Source organism: Frankliniella occidentalis, unplaced genomic scaffold, assembly GCF_000697945.3.
Source record: "Frankliniella occidentalis isolate FOCC.00 unplaced genomic scaffold, Focc_3.1 Scaffold303, whole genome shotgun sequence".
Classification (NCBI taxonomy): Eukaryota; Metazoa; Arthropoda; class Insecta; order Thysanoptera; family Thripidae; genus Frankliniella; species Frankliniella occidentalis.
This window is the reverse complement of record NW_026267428.1, coordinates 19746-45608: the sequence shown is the minus strand read 5'-3', so window position 1 is coordinate 45608 and position 25863 is coordinate 19746. Positions and strand designations below refer to the sequence as shown.

The 25863-nt window shown below is 37.1% G+C and overlaps 4 protein-coding genes across 7 annotated transcripts; 3 read left to right on the top strand and 1 right to left on the bottom strand.

Moving 5' to 3' along the window:
- Window positions 1-1354: 1354 nt before the first annotated feature.
- LOC113201859 (poly(A) RNA polymerase, mitochondrial) lies at window positions 1355-4108 on the top strand. The gene is made up of 9 exons (XM_026415819.2): window positions 1355-1594; window positions 1857-2077; window positions 2157-2381; window positions 2459-2680; window positions 2765-2973; window positions 3209-3429; window positions 3497-3756; window positions 3836-3978; window positions 4057-4108. The coding sequence occupies exons 1-9, from the start codon at window positions 1462-1464 to the stop codon at window positions 4088-4090; spliced, it is 1668 nt and encodes a 555-aa protein (XP_026271604.1). The 5' UTR covers window positions 1355-1461; the 3' UTR covers window positions 4091-4108.
- LOC113201869 (thioredoxin-like protein 1) lies at window positions 4084-5939 on the bottom strand. Its single transcript, XM_026415830.2, has 6 exons — window positions 5701-5939; window positions 5302-5458; window positions 5101-5214; window positions 4870-4992; window positions 4622-4782; window positions 4084-4535 (listed from the first exon to the last, which is right to left on the bottom strand). The coding sequence occupies exons 1-6, from the start codon at window positions 5793-5795 to the stop codon at window positions 4325-4327; spliced, it is 861 nt and encodes a 286-aa protein (XP_026271615.1). The 5' UTR covers window positions 5796-5939; the 3' UTR covers window positions 4084-4324.
- Window positions 5940-6087: 148 nt separating this feature from the next.
- LOC113201787 (calcineurin-binding protein cabin-1-like) lies at window positions 6088-18851 on the top strand. Of its 4 annotated transcripts, none has more exons than XM_026415704.2 (33): window positions 6088-6106; window positions 6281-6383; window positions 6461-6564; window positions 6653-6766; window positions 6864-7004; window positions 7081-7182; window positions 7278-7489; window positions 7595-7823; window positions 7905-8106; window positions 8203-8404; window positions 8482-8664; window positions 8738-8935; window positions 9024-9167; window positions 9256-9433; window positions 9535-11096; window positions 11168-11363; window positions 11431-11605; window positions 11699-11930; window positions 12004-12190; window positions 12310-12894; window positions 12977-13075; window positions 13151-13339; window positions 13451-13605; window positions 13721-13790; window positions 13860-14904; window positions 15478-15662; window positions 15782-15863; window positions 15944-16179; window positions 16255-16421; window positions 16508-16724; window positions 16823-17047; window positions 17125-17406; window positions 17728-18851. In XM_026415704.2, exons 3-33 carry the CDS (start codon window positions 6481-6483, stop codon window positions 18484-18486), a joined length of 8637 nt encoding a protein of 2878 aa, XP_026271489.1. In that variant the 5' UTR covers window positions 6088-6106; window positions 6281-6383; window positions 6461-6480; the 3' UTR covers window positions 18487-18851. The 4 variants fall into 4 exon arrangements, with proteins under 4 accessions (XP_026271489.1, XP_026271497.1, XP_052129775.1 ...); XM_026415712.2 differs by lacking the exon at window positions 6088-6106 and having other exon boundaries at window positions 6204-6383; window positions 17728-18091; window positions 18206-18851; XM_052273815.1 differs by lacking the exon at window positions 6088-6106 and having other exon boundaries at window positions 6205-6383.
- Window positions 18852-19762: 911 nt separating this feature from the next.
- On the top strand, window positions 19763-23433 carry LOC113201812 (exocyst complex component 7). The gene is made up of 14 exons (XM_026415745.2): window positions 19763-19921; window positions 20093-20258; window positions 20392-20600; window positions 20838-20955; window positions 21041-21276; window positions 21364-21428; window positions 21508-21608; window positions 21698-21882; window positions 21960-22139; window positions 22220-22463; window positions 22551-22767; window positions 22858-22969; window positions 23048-23181; window positions 23255-23433. The coding sequence occupies exons 1-14, from the start codon at window positions 19871-19873 to the stop codon at window positions 23355-23357; spliced, it is 2121 nt and encodes a 706-aa protein (XP_026271530.1). The 5' UTR covers window positions 19763-19870; the 3' UTR covers window positions 23358-23433.
- Window positions 23434-25863: the final 2430 nt, after the last annotated feature.

Sequence of the window (25863 nt, the reverse complement as noted above, 5' to 3'; positions counted from 1 at the left end):
GGGGGGCAGCTGCAGGCTGCGGCCACTACCCTTCGGCTCTCTGTGGTGGCTCCCGGCGCGCAGCTATGGGGGTGGGGGTGGGGCTAAAATGTCACGGCATGTTTGTTTGTTTAGCAATGATTCATTGAACACTCATTTAACAAGAAGACTAACTCGGCTTTGGTGTTATTGTTTTAAGCATTCGAATACAATTATTACAGCATTCGAATGTAATTATCCCAATTCGTCTGACTATACCTTCTTTCTTTTCGTTAAGAAAATCACCGCTTTAAAAAAAATCGAGTGTACGTTTGGATGACATCTGTTAGATAGGCATTTCATTATCTACTATGTAGGACTAAAGGATCAAATCAATCACGACTGCAACTCCTAGCCCATAACAGATCAACGCCCAATTGGCTGTCCCCCCGACTTGCGAGTTGGCCCCGCCACATTCGCCATGCTGCGGGTAAAATCACACGACCGTCTCATGTGGCGGTGTTATTTGCACGTGCGCGCCGGTCTTTTGCAAACAAATTACCCAAAGCTGGGATTAGATTTCGGGTCTGCCGTGATCCATCGAAAGCATCTGTGCAAACAGACGTCAGACGGTAGCCTGGTGCTGCCGGGCGTAACCCAAAACCACACTGAGAACGAGACAGAATATACTTAAGAATGGGTCAAGCTTTGTACCAGTATATTCAGCTCTCACACAGCTTACTTGAATAATGGCGAGGATCCCGATTGTGGTAAGCCTCAGCACTCAGCGGCAAGCAAAGCCACGGCTCACTTCGGGACAACAGAGCACAGCGCACACTAACTGCGAAATGCAACTTGTTCGTACATCTCGTAATGCGTAGTGATCTGTACAGTGTGTCAGGGCTACAGCAGAGTGCAGCCCTCGTGGCGCTGCTGTTTCAGGCGTGTGGTACAAATGTATGAACGTAGTAAATAATGCCATGCGTGGTAGGCTTCGCCCTGATGCTGAAGGCTAACGCCAGGGAGGGCAGGGTGGTGCTCCTGGAGGTCAGGATGGTCCTGGAGGCTGCGGTGGTCCCGACGGCCCTGGAGGACGCAATCGTTCATAGGGACCTCCTCCCTGTAACGGCAGCGATTTCCAGGGACCAGGGGGTGGACGGGGATCGGAGAGCTCCATGAAAACAACCAGTGCCTCCAAACCCCTTACAAAAGCACTGCTTCTTCCGACAGCGAATAGGCTTTTTTTAATGCAATAAATATTTGACAATCGTGATATTTTTGGTTTTTGTTGAAGATTACCGTTGGAAAGTGTTGGACATGAATGTCGTCCGTCACTTTTCGAAATATCCCGCTGTCATCCTATATCTCCCATGGGCCAGATGCTCAGGCCTCCCTTCCGGCACACTCCCTCGTTTGTTGTTAAACGTGCTTGCAGCCGAAATGGTCTGCTGAGGTTAAGTTTACTCTAACATTAGTTTTTAAAAGAAATATTGAGTAGTTATAATGACTGTCATGTGCCGTTTGGTACGTAGACAAATGTCTCATGGAAACACCAGGGCCCTGGCCTCTTACCTTTTGCAACGACAGAAATCGGGTTTAGCGGATCCCATTTCATCTTTTCCTCAGACATACTTTGGTAAGAATTTAAGTATCGCAATGACACTATTTTTTCGATTTGTCTTACTGAAATATTCTGTCATATTCAACCCTACCATCATTGTGAATAAGTTACTGTGAGAAATTTCCCTACCTATCCTTACTCTGTCCATACTTAATGTCATTGTGATACAACTATTAAATGTGAACTTTTCCCCTGCTAGTTATGCTATTGATGGTAGTGGAATCTATTTTCAGAGTCATGCTGTTATATAATTTTAAAAATATTAATTTACTTACAGTGTCACAAAAACATACTAGTAAAAATGTGTCCCATCCTCCTCCTCCTCCTCAAAGAAACAAATATTTGTCTTACCCAGACATGTTACAAATTAGACGGGAAGAGGCCCAAAGAACTATCTTGGTGGAAATTGAAGGGATTAAAGACTCTGGTGGCCTCAGGACTTTCTGCGAACAATTCGGACGTGTAAAGAAATACTACCTTTACAGGTCGTCTGGAAAGGTATTTGGAAGTTCAAATACGTATTGCAACTCTACTACGATTCAATTTACTAAATTTAAAACAATACCTTTGTTTACAGAACTTTGTATTAGTGGAGTTTGAGAATGGATTAGCAAAGAATTCTGCTATTAACACCTGCCTCCATTCTAAAGACCCACAATCTATACCTGTCACATCGCCTTTTCTCTACTACTTTCACTCAGAAACCTCTTCTGGTAACATCCTGCCAGACAGCACAAAAGATCTCCTTTCTAATGATGATCTAATTCTTCAAGAACTCCAGAGTCTTCAATGTAATGAAAAAGTAAGAAATAGCTTTTCCTTTCAATGAGTCATCAGTGAGGGTGCAATATTGCTTTAATGTACCTTTTGTGTTTTCAGAGTCGCCTACAAACAGAAATAAGCCATTTGCACAAGAAATCCCAAATATCTGATTTAAGTGTTAGACTTCGCTTCTTTACTTGCCATCAATTGGACTTAGCTCTGAGTGGTCTATTTTCTGGGGTAAGAGCTCTTCCTTTTGGATCCTCATTGTGTGGATTTGGACGTAATTCAGGAGATCTTGATATTTTCCTACATTTTAGAAAAAGACTGCTCGCGAATGTAAGTATTCTACATGGATTTATGATTTGACAGCTAATAATATACTGTCTAGTAATGTTCTAAATTGTTTGTTTTTAACTCAAGAACAATGCTAGTAAAAAGTCTCAGTTATACTTCCTCACCAAAGCCTCTATTAAAGAGAAGAATCTACAACTAAAACTCATTGGTGACTTGATAAGTATTATGTTGCCCGGGTGCACAGGAGTCAATAGCATTCTTTCTGCCAGAGTGCCAATAATAAAATACAGACATTCACTATCAAATCTTGAATGTGACGTTAACAACAGCGCAGCGTACGTATTATCCTGCTTTTCAGATGGAATCCGAAAATCTGTTGGAATAGTATGTAGTTTGCACCAATAAAATATTATGAAACTTTTTTTTTATTGCACATTGTTTGCTTGTCGTAAGCCTTTGCATGACATCTTCATGATCTCTTGCGGTGGATTTTTATTGTATAATTGTATAATGAGGTTTGCTTATGTACTTTATAATTATCTTTTCTTTTCTTTTCTGTTATACCTTAAGGTCTGGAATTGATTTGACACACATTTTGTGGCTAATGAACCACTGGGATTCAAGACTGGCTCCTCTTGTATTTGCAATCAGGATGTGGGCTGCACAAAACAACATTTGTGTCAAAAAACCTGGTCCATTACTAACAAACTTTGCCTTGACAATTATGATAATATTTTTCTTACAAAGTCAGAATATATTACCAAGCTTACATTCTCTACAAAATGTGAAAGGTAATTGACCTTTTAAAATGTTGGTATTCAGCCGGTGTCCTTTTAACCAAGTTGATCTCTTTTCCAGGTGCAGCACCTAGCTTGGATCCTCGATCAGATTTGGTATTCCCAGACATTAAGAAAATACCTCCAAATATGTTATTAACAACCAACTCTAGTAAAGATGGTGTTGATACATTGTTATTTTCTTTCTTCAATTTCTACTCTAACTTTGATTTTGAAAAGCAAAAAATATCCATATACCATGGAAAAGCTGTACCAAAAGTATTAGACAAACCTCTAGAAATTGAGAATCCAGTTGATCCATCTCTGAATATATCTCAAAATGTAATTAACATTTTAGCACATTGATATCTTGTAGTTTAGTTTTGTCTGTTCTAAAATTTAGTCTTTTCCCGTGTTTTAGGTTTCCCGGGATGGCTTGAAGATGTTAAAGAGGGGTCTACAAGATGCTAGAACAGCTTTAGGGGACAATTACGCATCACTAAGTTTGAGAGTTATTCTACCTAATGTTAATTTACCACCAGGCGTACCACTGAATGAGTCAAGGTAATTTGTTCACAGTACACATGAGTTTAACTATCTAAAATGTTTAAACTTGTAATATCCTGCAATTCCACTTTTCAGGCCTCACTCTATTAAGAACAATAGATATTTATAAATCTCAATAGCAAATAGATTTTTTATTATTCATTTCCTTATTCATCCAAGAGTTGACAAAGTCACTTCCTGAAACAGGAATGTTTTAAACAGTACGAGAACAAAGTTATTCAAAATGTACAGACCAATGATACTGAGTTAAAACCAGACAGAAAATGTTACATGCTGCAATCACTTGGTAATAACACTTGCTTTAAATGCTTTTAACATGAACTTTGTTGCCACTGAATGTCACTTAGTGGCTCTCTCCTTTTTTACCCGCAACTCTTTTGAAGTCTGTCATATTTGTAGTCTCAATTGGCGACCCAATGAAAGAGAGATGTTGGATCCTTGTAGTTTCTTCATTTCCTTGATTATTTCGTACAAACAACTGAACATTCTGAACATTTTGGAATTTAACATACCGTAAATTAATTGGGGTCCCACTCAGATCTTCAGGCTTTAAACTGGCAAGACAAAGAATATAATTGTTACTGTAGTCTGGAATCTATTAAAACATGACACACACACTAAGAAAATAAATGCTACTTACTCAAGTTCTTGCACAGGTTGGTTAGAATCAGCTGTATCAAAATCAAGTGTTCTGGGTTGGTTGATGAAAATTTTCACAATTTTGGGGCCTTTGTCACTAGGTGCCTTGATTTTGAGAGAGTGCAATTTAATTGCTTGATTGAATGCAACTGATATGATGAGCTAAAACAATACCAAAAGAGGAAATTAGAGGCCATTCTAAAGGCCAAATAAAAAAAAGGGGAAACAAATTAAACAATCAACACTTACTTGCTCATCACAATCAGACTCAAGAAAGGTTGGGCTGTTGTTCGTACAATTGGTAAATGGATGATCATCAGCTTCGTTCAAGCATTCACATTGGCTTTTGGAGATAAAAGGGCTGAGATCCATCTAAAAAGGTGGCCACAGTTCAAATAAAAAAGTATTATGAAAGCACAAATGTCAACTTAATTATTAGAAATTCAATAATCCTTGTGTCGTTCAAGTAATGGAACTTACGTGTCCCGCAACACCATCTTCTTCTTCATCTTCAGCATCACCAGAACCATACAATTGCTGAATTTTGCTTTCCAGCCCGCTTGGATTTGCTCCCTGCATACGGTCTACCTTGGTCTAACAAAAGGCAACAAAATTTAAAAGTTCATACATAATTTAACCAAAACTATTTTTAATACAGTGAAATAAGATTGGATTATTTACCTTGTTCCTGTAAAATATAAAGGTAGGCATCGCTGAAACTCCTTGAGCAGCTGCTGTTTCTTGACATTTGTCAACGTCCACTTTCAAGAAAACTGCCCGGGGATATTTAGATGAGAGCTGCTCAAAAACAGGGGCAATCATCTGGCATGGTCCACACCTGGAAGAGAATAATAGTTCGAAACAATCACTCACTACAACAATAACAAAATTTGACAGGCAGAGCAGCAAAGTAAAGTCAGCTGAGGTGCACAGGTTATGTAAGAAAACTTGTTCAAAAAGTAAATAAATAACTAAACGTTGATGGGGAAGAAATTTAAAAAGAAAAGAAATTGCATCACATAGACTTTTATCAAATTTCCTCAAAGAGCGGGTCAAGTGATATTTATCGCAGAAACTTACCATGTCGCTGTGAAATCGACAACAACTAACTTAGGTCCGGCTGCCGATAACTCTCCATGGAAATGGCTATCGTCATTGATAACTCGCACAGCCATGTTAGCAGTTTTCGCACAGGATTGACAGAAACAAATTGCAGAATTCCACTGAAATCCTGAAATTAACGGTCGGAAACTGAGGGATGATGATGACTGGCAGGTCACTGTTGTATGTCACTTCCCCCAAACGCAATCGAACTTTGCCCCAATCACAAGTGGATCACATTGATATTAATGTTACCGTTACCGGAGCTCCGCTGCGAGCGCTGCGAGAGTGCCGCGGCCGCGAGCTAACGTCCTTACGTCACTGCCTCGTTAATTTTTTTTAAATAAAAAAGCAATACAATCTGGCTTTTGTGGCTTTTCATTAAGTAAGTGATAGCTAAAACTCGATACCCAATTGAGTTTAAACTCTTTTTTCTTGCTCCAACATTGTTTTCATACCAAAAAAGTCTCCTCCTATCCTAGTAGTCTCGTTGCATGCAACTTCGCCCGCGCTTCAGACCGGGGTTTTGTATTTATCTGAATTTGTTATTTTGGTTCAGTGTGTCAGTTCATTCAAAGCAGTTCAATCATACGCAATCTCGACCAGAGCCTCTGAATCTGCTTGTTTTACATATATCGTCTATCCATCGCTTCGGTGCTTCGGTATGATTTCTACTTTTCCGTATCTGTTGTTTTCCAAGTATCTTGTTACATGAAAGGTTATTGTTTCACTTTTGAAGGGTGTTTTAAATAAATTAAAATGACTCGCCTTAGAGCTCTGAATGAGAGTTCATCTGATGATAGTGAAGAGGAGAATGAAGAGAGGGAAACTATTGAAGCTCAGGTAACTTGCCCAAGACATGTCTATCATAAAAGCCGTCAGAACAATGTCAAAATCAATTTTAACTTTTTCTTCTGTTTCTTTGATTAAGGAGGAGCGAGCCTTTTCACTGTACAAGAAGGCTTTGGAACTTCGACAGAACGAAAATTACTCAGAAGCAGAAAAGTTGTTTATATCTCTATTGAATGATGATTTTTTAGCCGATGTAAATTTTATCTTTGTGAAGCTTGATTATTCTTTTCTTTTTGTGATATTATGTTATCAAAAGTTCAAATTTAAACTATGTTTTACCTAATCTGCAGGTATGTCCCGAGGATCTGCCTTCAGGCGCAGATGGACTAGTTCGTCCTGCAGTTGCTTTGAAATATGCATGTTTGAAGAACCTAGGCAATGTGCTTGTTCTTCAGAAACGTCCTGAAGATGGTCTGAAATGCTTTATGCAGGTATGTTCTTTCAAGCCACTCATATGACTCGTTGGATTTTCTCTCACAAGACACCAGCTTACCACTTTTCTTACAGGCTGTAGAGCTTGATGAATCAGATATCACAATGTGGCATCAGATGGGAAGTTTAGCACTTCAAATAGATGATTTCCAGTTAGCAAGCCAAGCCTTCCAAGAGGTATTTTTGTCTGACTTATTATCGTTTTCTATGCAGGCAGGGTGCATCCGTTTTTAGGCATACTTGATGCAAAGAGGCCAAATTTGTGTTTTCAGGGTTTGCGGTGCAATGCTAATCACTGGCCATGCTTGGATTCCCTATTACCTGTTCTATATGCATTGAATGACTACCTGGGATGTTTACTACTTGTATCCCGAGCCCTGAATCTTGATCCAGAATACCCTCAGGCTCTGGCGCTCCGTGACCAAATTTTTAAAGAAGATCCTAGCCTGGTTACCAATTTTAAGGAATTCTTCCCAGACGAAATGTAATTGTTGAGTCACTATTTAATTATTTTTTTATAGGTTGTTAAGTATACACCTTTCTTCCAACTTATGATGGGATTAATAAACTCATGATTTTCTTTGTTTAGAGATGTTTCAGGATTAAAGTCTAATTTAGAAGATGAGACAGCATCAAGGGCCATTGCACATGCATTGTCCCTTCAAGAACGCTACTTTGTCAAAAATGCTTTTCATTCGGATATTATTGTTGACCTGGAATGCAAAAAAGTTATTTCTAAACTCTCAAGGAATACTTGGGAAGAACTCGGTAAAAGTCTCCTTCAAACATACAATACCGTTAGCAGCTCTCCAGATAAGGTGCACATTAGAATAAGAAAAATAACCACATAAATTTTGGTTAAAATTTTCAAAATGTTACTCTATTTTTTTATTTTCAAGAGCTTCCTACATCTTGTGGAAATCACTACTTCAGAGTCTGCAAACATTAGTGATGCAGAAGAACTTAAAAAATTAAATACTGTATGTGATAGTGCCTTAGCCGTAGGAGCTGTTGATGTAGAAATTGAAGCTGTCGATGTAGACAGTGAACAGGATGGCAAGGGAGAGGACCAAACTGAAGAGGATGCTACGGAGGCTTCAGGTTAATTTCATATCAATCAATTTTGTTTTGCCTTGCCACATTTTTGTCAGCTACCTATCTTGTTTTTCAATTCACTCTTGTCCTACTGTTCAAAAGGTCTAGAAGAGGAGGTAAAGGGCAGCAGAAACCCTCCTCAAAATTCACCTGGATTAAAAAGAAAAAGGAAGCGTAATTCTACCAATTTGATGGATCAGTGGAGTAAACGGCGTTCGGGTAGACGTGCTGGACGGAAAGTTGAAGATCGAGAAGAATCTAATCTAGCCTCACGCTTTCGTTCCTTTCTTCCTGAAACACTTTTGTAAGTTTTTGTTAGTTTTGTTCTCTTGCAAAATTTATTTTGATGGTGGAAATAAAATAATGAATCATTTTCTCCAGATCAAAGGATCTTGAAGCAGAGATAGCAAAAGCAAGTAAGCGGCGTCCTATTCGTGATCTAGTTGATGATTGGGGCGATAACTCAATGGATACAGTGGAATTATGCCGCCTTCTTCAGGAACGTGATGCTAAAGATGAACATCAGCGAAAATTAAAGCAAAATTCGAAGGAAACTTTCTCGGAGTATGACATGTTAGTTACTTTATTCATTAGGTAATGCAGTCACCTATTGAATTAATTATGTTTTGTTTTTCAGGCGGTTAAAGCGAGAAAATTATTTTGAAACCAACAATGAAAGCTCAGATGTCTGTCTGTTTTTGGAACAGTATTGCTTAGGGACACACAATATTATTGAACTAATCACTAACTTTATAAAGCTATTGGCTGGAAAAAATTCTATTACTTGGCCCTCAGGCTTGGTGCCTGTATACACTGAAGCATATGAATGTATGAGGTCAGTTGATGTTAAATCTGCTGGTGATCCCTACACTATGTATTACTAAGCTATTAGTTGGTGCCTAAGACTTGGCTTTATACTGCAGGAAACATATACCTTTCTACTCGCCCTTTAATATATCAGACTCTAATGACATTGATTTGAGAGATTTGTATGCATCATTGCTATATTGTGAACTTTATGTTGATTTATTGCAACAGAAGAACCTCAACAACCAAGATATTCTTAGGTTTGTAGAACCTACTCTTATGTTTTTACAACTAAAATTTTTTGGCTTTTTAAAATAATATGTTTTTCTGTCTTTTTAAAACTTGCAGTGAAAATGGAATTGTTTTAGCTGAAGCATTGGGGAATGTAATGCTCTTAACCGGTCTGAACCATATCTTCTCCTCAACCTCAGATCAAAGCATGGTGATGGTGCGAACCCATTGGCTGAGAGTTCACTTATTTCTATTGCAAGAACACTCGTCTTTGGCAATACATTCCTTACAAGATGTAAGTGAACTTTTTAAAAATTATTTTAAAAAGGTCATTTTAACTAACAATTATGTTACTGTTTCTCCCTCTTATTTTCTTTTTCCTTCCTTATGGTTTAGGTTTTAGAAAGCTTAGAAATGATTGAGGCTGAAGAAAAATTGCATGAAAAAGATCGAATTAGTAAATCTGATGGCAAAGCACACAAGGATGTGCTAGTAGATGGTTTCAGTTTGGAACAAGGTGTTAAGGTTGAAGGAAGCAGTTTAAAAGCAAATGATGAAAAAGATGTTGATTCACCTGAGAATGAATCCAATACAGAACATAGTTCACAAGCCACTTTGGCAAAAGATGAAGCTGTATCAAGAATGGTATCTAATTTGTTACCTTCAAACCAGCCTGAAGAAAAAGAAACTTCAAAATTGGATCCTACTGTCACATTTGACCCCTGTGGGAAGATCTTAGAAGCTACAAGCTTCTTAGAGGAGAAAAATAACAAGGATAGCTGTCTTCTGAAGCCAAACCAAGAAGATGAATGTATGGAAATTTGTACAGAAAACAGAAGAGAGACAGTCTGTCCTGTGGATGTCACTTCAAATAGTGGCTATATGGCTGATGAATGCATTCCAGAAAAAGTACTTGCTGCAGATACAACAAGTGGGGCAGTAGGTTCTGAAACTTTACCAGATTTGAAACTGGAAGAAGTGAAACATAAAACATCCAAAACAGCTGATGTTCAGCAAACTCTCAACCAATGTGGTTCTCCTTCAGAGATTCTAGTCACTGATCAGAATATTTCAATTGAGGAAGTCTCCATGACTTTAGAACCTCTAAAAGCAACGGACAAAATTACAGATGAAGTGCAAGCTGCACTGTCTTCGAAAGATTCTAATTCTCCTGAAGAAGTTCAAAAAATAAAAGAAAGGGTGTCACAAGCTGAACCGGTCTCTGAGGATTCTGATTCTGTTAAAAAGAAACAACAGGAACTTTTGGGCGATGGTGCATCTATTGAATTGACAGAACATTCTAAAGAAGAAATTTTAAGTAATCAGTCTTCACCAAAATGTGGTTTTACTGAAGCTATATGCAAAGTTACAGAAATGAAAGAGGAGGAAAGAGACTTTAGTAGCTCTTCTACATCTGCAAATGTGATTCCAGCAAATGAACCTGCAAAGCAACTTTTAAATGATACAGAATGTGTTGAAGTCACAAGTCAGATTGTAGAAGTAGTACCAGCTAAGCCAACATGTCATGCTTCTAGTTCTGGTTCTGATTTATGTGACCCAAATCAGGAAACTATGGAACAGCTCAAAGAAAACTGTGCAAAAGAAAGTAAGAGCTCTCTAAATAAGAAAATTATTCCCACTACTGATGATGATATGGCACCAGAATTAGAATCAAATGTGGAACAGATTGTTGAGAAATTACCTGTGAACCAAGGCGATAGTGAGACTGTATCAATTGCCGATGCAGTGGATGTTTCCAAAAGTGCAGAACCACTTAAAAATCTCACAAATCCGTCCACAGTTAGTGAAAGTAAAGCTACAAGGGAAGAAGAAGAAAAGTCCACTGATTCATCAGTAACTATAACAAAGCCAAAGTACCAAATATTTCTACCAAACTGTCGTCATAATCAAGATATCAACAAGAGAGCTGCTCAAAAACTCCTCACTTCTTTAACCAGGTATCTATTACAGTTTACTTTAAAACAATTTGTGTCCCAAAACTTGTAAAACCAATTTTATTTGTTTTCAGGCAACAGCAACTGAGCGAAGTTGATGATTTGTATAGTTCTGGTCAGTATGAAATCTTAGCCAGCAGTTTGACAGAGTGTTTCAAGTATTGTGCTCAGCAGACAGACTGTGAAAATCCTGAAATTGATAACTTACCAGACCGCCCTACACAAATGGCGATGCTTTTGGACTCACTATGGCAACTTCAGAGATACAGTGTAAGTTAAATATACAACTCTCTCAAAATTCCTCCCGATCAGTGTCTTTAACCTGTGTTTTGAACAGGACTGCTTTTACTGGACTGAAGCATGTCTACATGAAGCTTTTAACCGATATCTTGGTTCAAGTGATTCTGAAAACTCCTCTCAAGATCATGATGATCAACAGATGTGGGCTACAACTGTTGAAAGACTACTGGCAGGGTTAAATGGTTGTCTTAAGGTGTCAGACTTAGCAATTTGTAAGTTAATCATTATTTTATTGTTAAATATTAATCTAAAAGTAGAAGCCATCACAAGTTCTGACCTATTTCTTTCCACTAATTTAATTTTAGTGAACAAGCTGCCAAAAACATGTCTTACTCGTCTTATTCAAACTTTGACAAGTATTCTCTGCCAGCAATTGGAACAAAATGACTGTTCAGTGGAAATGGCAATTGAGTGTACAACTCCATGGGTTATTTTGCATCGAGTCATCTTTTTTGAAGAACAAGAACTTCCTCTCCGTAAAGATGTGATACCCTCACACATGGGTGTATTGTTTACTGCTCATGAATACATGGGAAAGTGAGTAAGGACCAATATGCTCATGGTTTTTAGTATATTTAGCTTTTCATTAACACCTGTCTCTTTCTAACAGGAAATCTTTATGCTGGCTCAATGAAGGAATTCTCCTCCACCTTATATTAGATGTGGTTGTACCCCAGATACGCACTACTGAACTGAGTAATGTTCGAGATAAACTGATTCATGAAGTGGAACAAGCTATTTTATGTTTGTATGGTCATCCAAAGAAGACAAATGACAGACAAAGAAAAAAATTGCAGGTCAGTGTAAAAAAATATATATATTTGTCTGTACATGTGAAAATCTTGTCCATGTAGGTGCCTGACACCTAAAAATGAAATATTTTTCTTCCAATATAGTTCTATTTTTTACTTTTTAGGATCATAAAGTTCATCAGCATCTAGATTTGACATGGGAACGCAGTTTATTGTTACTCAAATTTTTTGAGCCAGACGAGCTTCCTTGTTTTGATTCAACAACCAAGATTAGTCCTGATGAGGAGCAACTCTTTTTACGAATTTTGAGTCTAGTTCCCATTGACTGCAGTCCAAAACGATACTTAGATAAAATGAAAGCATATTTAGAGGGTACTGTTGAGACTTTTCCAGACATACAGTGCTCCATTCCTAAAGCTGCGGAAAATTTATACTACCTTCTAGCTGATTACTATTTAAAAACATTTAAGTGGGATGCAGCAATTAGGTTTTATATGTTAGACGTCTGTATCAATCCCCATCGTTTTGACTCATGGGCAGGTATGGCTCTTGCAAGATCCACACAGATGTTTCATGATATCAATTCCTGTGACACTCTTAACAAGGATCGCCAACTCTGCCGGAAAAGGAAAGCACAGCAATGTTTTCAGGTGGCCGTTGATTTGGTTCCTGAAAATACTGTCATGCTGATTGAGTATGGAAACTTTGCCTACACAGTGCACTCATTTTGTTCTCGTCTCCTGAAAACAGTATGTCTAATTTTTATATTTATCTCATTAGTGGATTAGTCTATAGACAATGCATCCAGTGCAACCATATGTTTTGTTGCAGGAAACTGATGGTTTAAGCATGGAAATGTTCACCAAAATTGAGGAGGAAAAAGATAAAATGCTAGCCATTACTGAAAAATGTTTTAAGGCTGCGGAAAGAGTAAGGCACTATTTTAACTTATAATACTAGTTCACAGAACTGTAGAAATTAATACTAACATTCTGATTTTTGCAGCTTGACCATGATGAAAGATGGCTTCAGCAGTTCATGTTAGGGAAAGTAGCAGAAAAACGAGGGGAACGTCCTATGATATTCTTACAACATTATAGACAAGCTGCAAGGCTGTTGTTTGAATCTAACGCAGAGTATCCTTTGAGTCTAAACTATGACCCTCCTCAGCACTATGCTTTTGAAGCACACGAGGTGATTATTGATAAAGAGAGGAGCTTATCATAAATATAGCCAGTGAGCCATTGAAGGCTCAGGGCATTAGCACTAGAAAACAATCTCTACTAATATTCACCTCCTTTACAGGTGCATTATCGTCTGCATGCTTCAATCTTGAAGAGCTTAGAGCAGATGGAGGGAAAGATTTTGAGTGAGGAAATTGAAAGACTGTACAAGGAAACTCTTGAAGAGGCTGCCAAAAGTCCATTTATGGCCCCTCGAGCAACGCCTCAACTTTTCCTGTATGTACCTTTTAGATATGATTGAACTTAGAATTATTTAGGTTTGATTAAACATAGCAATTGATGACCAGTAATTGGGAGAGGTAATTTACTTTTGTATAATTTCTCAATTCAGGAATTCAAAGAGGGTTTCCCTAGACCCACTGGAGCATATGGGAAAGAAAATTAAGTTGGATGATTCTGTAGTAAGTAATAGTACTTTCCCTTGTTTGTTATATTTTTGACAGAATACAGATAAATATTTTGATTTGTAGGTTGTTGTTGATCATGAGGATTGCAAAGTAATTACAGCAGATACAAAAAGTGGTTCACTGCAATCTGATCAAGCTACTATTGAATCACATGCACAGGAGGGTGGTCCATTGAAAGAAAGAGCTGAGGTTGATTTGCGTTCATCTTATCCGTTAAAGATACCATCTCCAAACAGTTCAATTGATGTAAAGTTAAAACAAAATGACATGTCCCTTTCTATGCCTCACACTGAGCAAGCTGTCAGTATTGATCCTGGGGCTTCCTTTACTTCTAAAGAAAATTCTGATCTTGAGGTAAAAAAGAAGTCTTCAAATGCCACCCATCAATACACAGAAGTGGAATCTGATGTGGGCTTAGTTGAGCCAGCTGTGGTCCCCCTCAGTAACATGGAGAAGAATGTTAAAAGTTCATCTGTTGAGGATCCAAAACAGATCACTGTATCTGAAAAACCTAATGAAAGAGAAGTGGACCCAAGTAAAAGTAAGAACTTACAGCACATTTCTCTTGTGAGCCCTGAGACCAAATTTGAACTATTCCCCTATAATGACCCACAGTATGTCACCTCTAACTCTATTAGAAATTTGAATTTCTTTGGTTTGGGTATGGGTGTTGGTAATGTGGATTTAAGTAGACAAAAAATGCATGGCCTATCTTCTGTAGTAGCAGAGCATGACTATGCGGCACCATATACTGATGCTGAGCAAAACCCAGCTGTCCAAAAATTGAGCGATTCTAGTGTCAGCCAATGTGAAGAAGGAAACAAACATATCTACTCGCATGATCAGTTAGACTCTGGTTTGAACTTAAACCTTCTTTCTAGTAGAAATAGGGACAAGTTACGCGACTCTGTATCTATCGCTTCCTGTGATAATGTCCCCAATGTAAGTAATTATGAGCTTGTCATTGGAGAGAGTGGGCTTAGACAAGAACAAGAACTATCTACTCTGAGTGTGAAGAACAGAAAGCAAACGAGGAGTAATAATCTAAAAATATGTTGCAATCGTGCCACTGGATTCAGTGGGGTGGGCTCACCTGTTGATGGTTGTGGTGAGTTATCTCTTGTGAATGACCTGTCTGTCACTTCATTCTCATTCCTCATCACCTATCATCATTTAGTATTAATTATAAACTTCTAATTTTGACCACCTCTCTAGCCAGCAGTACTTCTACGATCCTTTTCTGTCAAAAAAATAAAATGAAAAGTGATTAATTATACAAGGCTGGATCTTTCTCTTACTCCATTAAGCTTGGGCTTTGCTATGCCTTAAAGTCAAATGCTGGGTGTAATTTCATTTGGTTTTGAGTATTATGTGTGTGTGTCCTTTTCCTTTGACTTACTCAATATTTCTCATCATATCATGTGTCACTTTTTGGTGTCTGCTTGTACATTTCTTACATTGCATGTCTCATTATATTACAACTGCAAAAACAGTATCCCTCTCATAACACCATTCCTAACTATCAAGTTGATCTTCTGTAGTATGTTATTTTGTTCTTAGTCAATGTCAACCTTTGATTTAGCTTATTTTGAAAATATCGATATTCTCACAGAAAGACTTATAATACTGTATTTATAATTACCTAAGTTTTAATCTTTTTCTTGTGTGTAATTCTGCTCAGTATCTATTTCTGAAACTGCAATTCAAGAAGCAGTCCCTTTGAAAACCAAAGATTCCTCAGCAACTTCAAATGATAAATCAGACAGCTCATCAGCCTCTTCTGGAAGTTCATCTTCTGATGACTCTAGCAGTGAGTCTGAAAATTCTAAAAATGATAAAGAATGTCAGGATAAAACTGTTTTACAGGTTAGTCTTTTTATAACAAATTACCTTATGTCAAAGGAAATATTTATTTATAGGTGATCGATCCCATATTACTGATTTACTAACATGAACCTATTTTTTCAAAACTAATTTATTTATAGGATTCATCAAAGAGCAATAAACAAACTCCAGCACCCATAGTAACCAATGAGTTGGTCGCACCTTCAAGTCAAAGAAGCTCAGGTTACAGTTTATACATACATTTTGATTTATATGTATTTTCCTATAATCTATCCTAATGTAACTCTCTCAATTACTTGCAGATCATACAGATTTGATTAACCAATGTCTAGTTGGTATAGAAGAGTGCTTAGTACGATATCCTCGACACTATAAGTCTTTATACAGATTGTGCCACTACTATTTTCATTCAAAAAGAGGCCGCAATTTACTCAAATGCCGTCAACTTCTGCTGACTGACTATCGAGTAATGAGAGCCAACAGAAACATTAATATTAATGGTCTATTCAAAAGTGGAAGCATAAATACAATGTTTAATGTATGGACAATTTTTTTAGGCTGACTAATCATTTTTACATTACCTTTTCTATACACCTGTAACCTCTGATTTTAGGATGTGTGGCGTATGCCAATCGATGAAATTGACCGAGCTGGTAGTTTTGCTTCCCATATGAGTCGTTGTGTTCATCTTTTTATGGAGCTATTGCGAGCTCAGCGGGATCATGCAACGCTCCTGAAACTTTGTATCTTTCTCAAGAGAGATCCCGAAAAAAAGGACAAGTAATAACCACTATTTTCGACATACAAGTTTTTACAACTCTTTTTCATGTTGTCAGTTAAATGAATAACAATACTTTTTGTTCAAGGAAATACTTGCGGGACAACGAACGAGCTGATTTGTCAAAACAAGCACTTGTCTTGTGTTTGGCTGCAATGCGAGAAAGTGTTAATTTAGTACGAACTACAGACAATGTCATTGAATTGTTCCGAACTGCAAAAGATGGCATTAAAGAGATGCCACAAAAAGAAGGAACTTTTAAGACTTTACTAAGCGATGCATACAAGAAATTTAAGGGCATACAGGTTGGTATATATGTATACTAGATATACTGTCTGGATATTATGTTTAAATAATTTGCAAGAAATATCTGAAACAAATCTAATGTTGACTTTGTTTCCAGGTGGAACAATCTCTCTATGATGATGCTGTCAACTTTTGCCAAAGTGAACTAAGCAGCCGCAAAGCAGCAGCTGATTTCAAGTTAAAACAGACACAAGATAGAGCCAAATTTGCACAACTTCAAGCACAGATGCAAGCCCAGGCACAAGTTCAAGTTCAAGCCCAGGCACAAACTCAGGCGCAAACCCAAGTACAAGCCCAAGTACAAGCTGCTCAAGCAATACAGGTTTCCTTCTAATATTTTTTTTTTTAAACTAAAATTTGGAAATAAGTGATAATTTTATTATGATTATTTTTTTACAGATGGGAGTGAATACAATGTCTTCAACCCTACCATTCAACACATTACAATCAAGGTTCCCCACAGGAGTCAATGCTTCCCTTGGAAATGCCTTGGCTTCTCCGTTGTTTCTGCCTCAAATGCCTGTTTACCGTGGTCGCGGTCGTCCCCCGAAAGTTCAGCAACAAACGCAACAACAACTTCACAATGCTATGATGATGGCTCAAATGATAGGTTTGGCGAATGCTGCTCATTCCTTCCCAGTTCCTACAGATTCATCAAAACCCAAGCTTATGAAACAACAGGTAAAAATTCTCAATCCAACCTTAAAGCTTATACCATTTTTACTCATTCTTTATCAACACCTACATACACCACCAACCACTTAGTGGTCGGAAGAAAGAGTATTGGTGATTGTTGTGTTTCAACAATAATCATTACTGAGGTGGAAAAGAAAAATACACTCCTACTTTTTCTGAGATGAAAGCAGTGACACTCTATCACAAATTTAAATTAAATTGGGGAAATGAGTGTATTCTTAGCTTAAAATTCATTTCTTGTTTGCCTCTCCCTTGTTTTTAAAATTTTATTCATTCTGCTTTTTTTGCTTTTTGTTTTATCATCAGAAGCAGCGCCGAGTTCAGCAACCAACTACTAGTGGTCCAAGTACAGTCGTTTCATCAATCATTAAAGACCGGCCAGCATTATCCATCACAACTTTACCCAATTCTGGCTCTACTACCACTACAACTTCCTCTAACAATGGTGCACCTGTAAGAACAGGAAGCCCATATTCTCAACCTCCAGTCCGCCCTGGCCTAAGTGGTGTGGACATACTGCCTACTGGCCAGTCAGTTTGGCAAGCAAGACCACGGCACACTTTTCCAAGACCAATGAATACCCCATTACCTGGAAACACTGATCCTAGAAGTAATCTTAATTCAAATGCGATGCGAAGAGATGGCCCAAAGCTTAAATCGTTACCAAAGGGTATGCCCGGAAACAGTGTTACTCCTCGATCATTTCCGACTCAAACAGCAGCAAGGTCTTTTGGAACCCCTTCTCAATCAAGTAATCCAGTATCACTTCTTTCACGGTTGCCAGGTCTGCAAGTTAAACAAAATCCTCAACAAGGGTTTGGGATGTATTCTGAATCCCAAAGTAAAGCCCTGAACACTCAAGAAAGAGCAGCAGCTGCAGCTCAACAGCAACTTGATAGATTACAGAAACTTCAAATGGCAAGTTCTCAATCATCTAAGCCAGCAGTATCCATTAGTAAAGTTTCTGCAACCTCATCACAAGCAGCAGTAGATAATAATGTTGCTGATGGAAGTGAAACAAAAAAAAGTAACGATCCCAACTTTGACGTCATTGTTTTAGACTGACATTAGATTTTTTTACCACTCTATGTCTGTCTATTTAAAATAAAGCTATATGCTTGTTAAGTCTGTGATATTTTTCTTACTTTGTTTCAACACATTCTAGATTTAACATTTTCTCCTTTAAGTGTATTTTAATTGATCAGTTGACTTACTGTTTAATTTGTGTTTGTCTGTGTATTGGACGAATGAGTTAAAGGTCAATGATAACTGATCATTTTGTATTTATAGAATCCAAAAATTGTAATTATTTTTTTATTGAAATTGTATAAAAAGTATTTAAAGGAACATTGTAGCTATAATAATAGGAAATTTACAGTTTTTTTTCTGTGAAAGCAATAAAAAGCTATCAAAGCTGTTGGAATGATTGATTTTGTTCTTTTCTGTGTTATGTCCTTACATTTCTGTCTTTGCAGCTACACTTGGTAAAAGATCATCAAGTTCCACAAGGACAAAATTGATAACAAAATAGAGGGAGCAAAAGATAAGGAGAAGAGCACCAATCATGATAAAAATATCCTGTGCCAAAGGAGAATGTATTAGATAGCTCAATCAAAAGATGTCGCAATAGCATATTTCAACTTTTCTCTACTCACTCTGTATAGTGATGACGAATTAATTTTCATGTCATGCTTCCTAATAGTGTCTTTGTTGACTTTCACATTTTTCTTCACGTCTTGTTTTCCTAATGAGAAGTGGTGGAGTAAAATAAACTATGTTACCACTAGTTGGATTGAGATAGAAATAGAAGAGAGCAGAAATTTCCCACAACTCACCAATGCGCTTACGGTACATTTCTGTAAAACTGGCTCTCATCTGAGCATGGCTGAAAGATCCACTATCGTTGCGACTTCTTCCCATGTTGAGAGTTGAGGTAAGATCCCGAAACACTGAAAATTGATGAAAAATAATAACAACCATTAGTACTTACAATTAGTGTGATTCTCAAAGTACTCTAGAGAATTTTTCAGCTATGAAACACATTCAAGAGAACTGATAAGTTCTCTGTAGATTCATACATCTAGAACTACAAAATATAAGCACTATAGAAAAGTTTCCAGCTATGAAACAAAATTATGAGTTCACAGTGACTTGATAATGATGTATGTAACTAAGTAACAACGGAATTAGTGGTTTCCTCACCTTAAAATATCGCAAATGTAAATAAATATTTTTCTGACAATATTCGACTTGAAAAACGCTGTAACGTTTTGCTTCTGCTAGCAGTTTACAAACAAGCGCAAGCACACACGAATAAGTCAAATAAACGTTATTCGCACTAATACCTGTGTGTAGTGGGGGGAGTGTGTTGGTGCTGTTGCTGCTAGAAAACATACTCCTGTCAGTCAGTGTTTGAAACTCATTTTATTTTAATTCCTAGGATAGCAACATGAATGATTCTAGTGAGAGGAAGTTTGAAATAGAAACCAAACTGGAGAAGGTGGGAATTTTCAGTCTCTTAACTTGAAAAATCATAGTGACATTCATCTAACCTCTTGAGAGAAAACAAACACACAACCTTACTAACCCTCTCCTTTTGATTTGGCATGATAAATGTCACTATTCGTTGCTCTTAGCTTATCTTAATATATTTATCTATTTATTCCTACAGGAGCTTGGAAATCTGAATCTCCTCAAAGAAAGAGTCAACAAGAGTAGTAGTCTTACTAAAGGGATAACAAATATTTTGTCCAGTTTTGAACATCGTCTTGCTAGACTTGAAGAGACAATTCTTCCAGTCTATAATGAAACAGGAAATCTACAGCGTCAGCAAGAGAGTATCCTTCTGACATGGTCTATTGTTTTACACAAAATTCTACCTGACTTCTCCAGTTTCTTTTATTTCCTCACCCTTGTAAGTGCCCTGAAATGTCCATGATTGACCTCAAAACAGTCCTTAACTAATCCCAGATGTTGAAAGAACTCTTATTGCACTGGAACATGTAATAAGTTTCTACAGCGTTAGCCAAGAAGTGGAGCCCATCATTCGATTAGGACCAGGCCCATCTCAAAATGGTCTGCCAACTTTGGAACCATTTTTGAAAGCAATGGATCGGCTTCAATCAGCACTAGAATATTTTGAAAAAAATAATCCTCAGAGTGTTGAATTGGAAAATGTGGTGTGTAAATTAAATATTGTTCTCAAATAGGGTTAATGGATCCATATCATCCATCATGCTTTGTAAATCAACTTTGTACCTTACTGATTCAGTCAAATGATATATATACGTATACAACATATTCCATATTACGTATATTATTTTTGACAGCCACCTTAAGACATTTTATTACAATTTCACACTTTTTCAATGCTTGCTTGTAACTGTTACATCAAGATCTTGTTAAAATTGTTGCAGACAACTCTTTTTACCTCCGGCGGTGATGCTTTAAATCGTGAATTCAAAGACATTCTCTTTCGTCACAGTAAGCCAGTTCCTCCAATAACTCTTCTGGATATTGTTGCAGCTGATGAGGGTAACTAATAGTTGGGCTTTTTTTTTTCTTTTTTTCCTCCCCAATATTTAATTAAAATTGTCTTATTGCTTCCTCTCTTTCACAGATACATCAGGAGAAGATGCTCCACCCTCTTTGTCACATTTCCCTGAAACAGTTGTACAAGAACTGGTACACATTGCAGATTGGCTTATTGCTCACAATCATGATGACTATATGAATTCCTATGCAAAAGTTCGGGCAACAGTCATGATGAAATCTTTGACACAGCTCAGGGAGCAGCAGAAAGCTCATAGTGGTGGAAGCACTCATGGCTTAAATACAGCTAGCTCTCCTATGATGGTACTGTTTAAATTGAACTCTTTGCTGTAGTTTTGGTGTACCATATAGAAATTAAACAGTTGATGTATTCTTTTATCTTGTTTGCAGCGACAAAAATTCCAAAACCGACATGAAACCCCCAACCGCAGAGCATCAAAACGCATCCAACATGTGTAAGTTGCTCATGACAGTGGGGTATTTTTGGAGTCTTGTAAAGCCAATTAATTATATATCACTCACCCAAATTTTCAGATTGGAAAAAAAAGCTAATAAAATGCTTCTTAAAGCTTCACAAACACTAGAGCAATCAACAGGTCTCACATTTGGGCCTCGAAGAGCATCATCACACTTTGGTTTGTAGTTTTTATTTTTTACTTTACTGCTCTAGTGTACTTCTAATTTGAATTGCAGAAATACAGTAACTAAGACTCTCTTACTGCAGAGCAACGGGAAGATGTTGTTGATGATGTGGAAATGGAGAATTATCTTGTTTGTGTCATGGCTCTACAAAGACTAATGCAAAGTGAAAGAATGCTAATGGCTGGAATAATTCCCTTATCACATCAGCCTCGCATATTTGAAGCAATTGTCTCTGAACCCATGGATTCAATAGTACAAGAAGGAGAGGTACCTAATATTTACCTAAAGTTAGGTTCTATTTATTATTCAAAACCCATACTGAAACAATTACTGTCCCACTACAGAACATTGCAGTGCGCGCTAAGAGATGCATCAACCGCCAAGAATACGGGGCAGTGCTTGTAATTTTTCCAATATTGAAACACCTTCTCACAATTCGTCCTGAATTTGAGAAAATTGTGGAGGGTTGTGATTACAATGTGCGATCAAAATTTGCTTCAATACTTAATACTCTTCATAGTACAGTAAGTAACTCAAAAGAAACCACATTTGCCAAATTTACCTTTTTTATTACATCTTATCCAAAAATAATCTGAATCTATAGGGTGCTAAAGCCTTAGAAGATCTTATTGAAAGCATTCGAGCAGATCCTAGTACTCAACTTCCAAAGGATGGAACTGTTCATGAGCTAACCAGTAATGTTCTAGTGTTCCTAGAGCAATTATTAGACTACACTGATACTATAGCAGGAGTTCTGGAGAAAGAGCCAGCTTATGCAGCTGCTTTACATCATGCTGGTCTTGCAAATAGGCCTGAAAGAGCTCGCGCTCTTCTAGGAATTTACGTCAGTAAGTTTCACACGGGTGGAAATATGTATCTATCTTTACTTTCTAACTTTGTATTATTAAACATGAGTCAAAACTAATTATTTACAGAGAAAGTTGTTTCCCAGTTGAATACAACCTTGTTGAGTAAGAGTGATCTGTATGGGGATGTTGCTGTGCGCTCTGTATTTCGCCTTAACAACAATCACTACGTTCTTAAAGCACTACAAAGATCTGGTCTTGCAGAGCTTGTTCAGCTTACTGAAGTTGACTGTCAACAAGTGTATCATGATATGATTCAACAACATAAGAAGGACTACACACAGAGGTAATATTGAATTTTTCTTCCATAAATTTGTTGAAATGCTATGTGCATATTAGCAACTGAATTTCTGGTTTGTTTGGTTTTTTTTTTCAGTTGGAGTAGGGTGTTGAATTATATTTCCACTGTTGATGATATACCCCATACTGTTCTGCAGTCTGGAAAGTTAAGAGACAGAGACAGAAACACCATAAAAGAAAAATTTGCTGTAAGTTCTGAGTTAAATTTTATCATCTATGTTCCCACGATTGTCCTCTCTTTATAGAGAAAAAAATCTTTTCTTCAGGGTTTCAACAAGGAAATGGAAGAAATGGCTAAAGTTCAAAGGGGTTACTCCATTCCTGATGTAGAATTAAGGGAGAGCCTTAAAAGAGATAACAAGGAATATATATTACCAAAATATAATTCATTTTATGAAAAGTAAGTTGAACAGATCTTTTTGTTTTGTTATTGGATGCATAGTAGTTGTCTGTATCATCACTTGCTTCCACAGGTATGCTAACCTCCAGTTCACAAAAAATCCAGAAAAATATGTTAAGTACACAGGTGTTCAAGTATCTGCAATGATTGATCGCTTCTTTGATGTGGCAGCATGAAAGAAAACCGTGTCATTTTTGAATCTATTATGCATATTTTAAAGGAAATGTTGCAATAAAAACAAAGATGTATGAAGCCCATGTGTTGATAGAGGTATGTGCTCTTTTATTTTCCCACCAGTTACCTCAACGTATTTAAAAAGGGAAAAAGTCGTATAGAAACATACCGATGATGCTATGACAACTGAAGTGCATGACAGTACTTCCTCTTTTGATTGTGATGTACGTTGAACCGATCAAAAACAAAGTAGCAGCAAGGGCAATAGCTCCCGTTAAAGTTTGGCCATTAATATATATCATTCAAAACTGGGGAGGGAATTCTTAAAAATGTTGTTATCTTTGAGTGAATTTTCAAGATTTCACAAGGTGAGCGATGAGTTGTCTACCACTCATGCAGACCAGTCCAAGCATAATGTGAGTAACTCGCACCCATAAGGGTGCAATAGCTGGACTTATTATGTTCAAGCTTAACAACTACGAGGCAAGAAGAACATGACACTCTCTCATTCTCTACCCATTGCTTGCTCAGTGTTGATTTTCAGTGCACGAGAGAAAGGTGAAAATAAAGAGTTTTCGAGGGGGAAAACATGGTTTATTACAAAGGAGGAATACAATAAAACAAGAGATCCCAGACCCAATCCTCAGCACTACAGTTTACTCCAGATAAAAAAAAAATCGCACTAGCGCTTTGTTTAGGGCTGTTTTTTCTTTTAAACAGGCGGTATGGCCTGACAAATGCTGAGCCATGTGATGCAGTCTCATGCCTTGCGTTCAGTCACACTGTTGTTTTCAGTTCCTACTAATGTGGCAGTCAGAAGATATGCAACAACACATATTTCTTTTTTGTCTTCCATTTTGTTTTAAAAGTTCAACTAGAAATTTGAATTTTGATGAAGGCTAGATTGGTTTGAGATTCAGCCACACTGTTAATTGACAAGTTCAATGTGAGGTTAAACATCAAAACATGACAAAAAATATTTATAACAGAGTATAAGCTTTGTTGCCACTAAAAAAAACGTTCTATGTATACCATGATTTAATATTACGTATGAGAGTTTTTATTTTGTTTACTTTTTCTGTAATTCTCGGCTTGCCTGCAGTCACGAGATAAAAAGAGAGCTCCTGTATCATTGCAAATAAAGCTTTCATCTTTCTCATTGCTATTCTTTGCGTCAGTTTTTCTACAATAAGTTCAGCAGCAGTGGGAGTAAAAATAACTATAGTACTGTTACATAGCAATTACATTTTCAAATTTGAAAATACGAGATGTTTATTGTGCTTGCTGTCTGTCATCTCTTTGATGAATATTCATTTTACTTCTGAAAGATGAACCAATTTTAAAATGATATTTAATTTCTTAATTTATGAGTACATAGTGTATAAATGTTAGAATTATGATCACATGTCGTTAGGTAGCAAGACTTCACATTTTTGGAAAAATGGAAATGTTACAAATGGCAATTTTTGAATAACAAATAAATAAAAGCCTGCAACCATTGCTCAGTGTGGCCCTAGCCCCCAAAACTAGAAAAGATTCAGCTCAAATGCTTCAGGAAAACAAAATTTATGAAGCCCTCTGAGCCCTCAAATGGACTGAAGGTAAAAGGGAAGCTTAGAGAAAAACCATTGAATTTCTGTATACTATACTTACAAATATTTACAATACTTCAATAAATAAAAATAATTGTACCAAAAGTGATAAACAAAATACGTATCTGTAGTGCTTCATTGTGGTATTTACAGTACATCCCAACCTCCTGTATTTCTGTTCTCATCAATTAAAACAATAAGGAAGATTTGTATTGTTCAGGGTTTGAAGATATCAGTGAACACTTAATTTGAAGGTTGACCAGCACAGCACATTAATCCTTTTACATCTGGTCAACAAAAAGCTCCTAGTTTATGTAGTTTTATGAAAAACAAATCAATAATGGAAAAAAAATCTCTCTGCAGCAGAGGAGCTTAAGATGTCATTCCCACTCATTTCAATTGTGCTGACTAAAGTTTTCTATAAACTGCATATGAATAACAGATACAAAAATTGAGTGGAACTTGCTGAGACACTGGAGTTTTTTTGTTTTTTTCACCTTGTTGACATTACTTTGTTCGGTCAATCTATTGAAAGCCCAGGGATAGGGAGTTTTCAGATTACCGTCAAGTCAAAATTTAGTGGTTCTGACTACTGACAAAAATTAGATCATCTTGTCATCGTGTTGTTTTTTTGTTGTTTTTTTTTTTCAAGTGTTAAATTGACCCAATTGTGAGGCAGATCTCACTTTTCATAATGTCAATTTGACTAATCTCTCCTGAGTGGCACTCTTCTACTTGCATTACGATGAGAAAAGACCAAGATTTGAAAAAAATTATTCTTGCATGAGAAAAGTACTGCTCACATCATAAGCTGTAGAAATCTGAGAACACCAAGAAAAAACACAGTGTCTCAGCAAAAGGACCAAATCTCCCAGCTTGGGTGACAACATATCTGTCCAAAATATATCTATATATA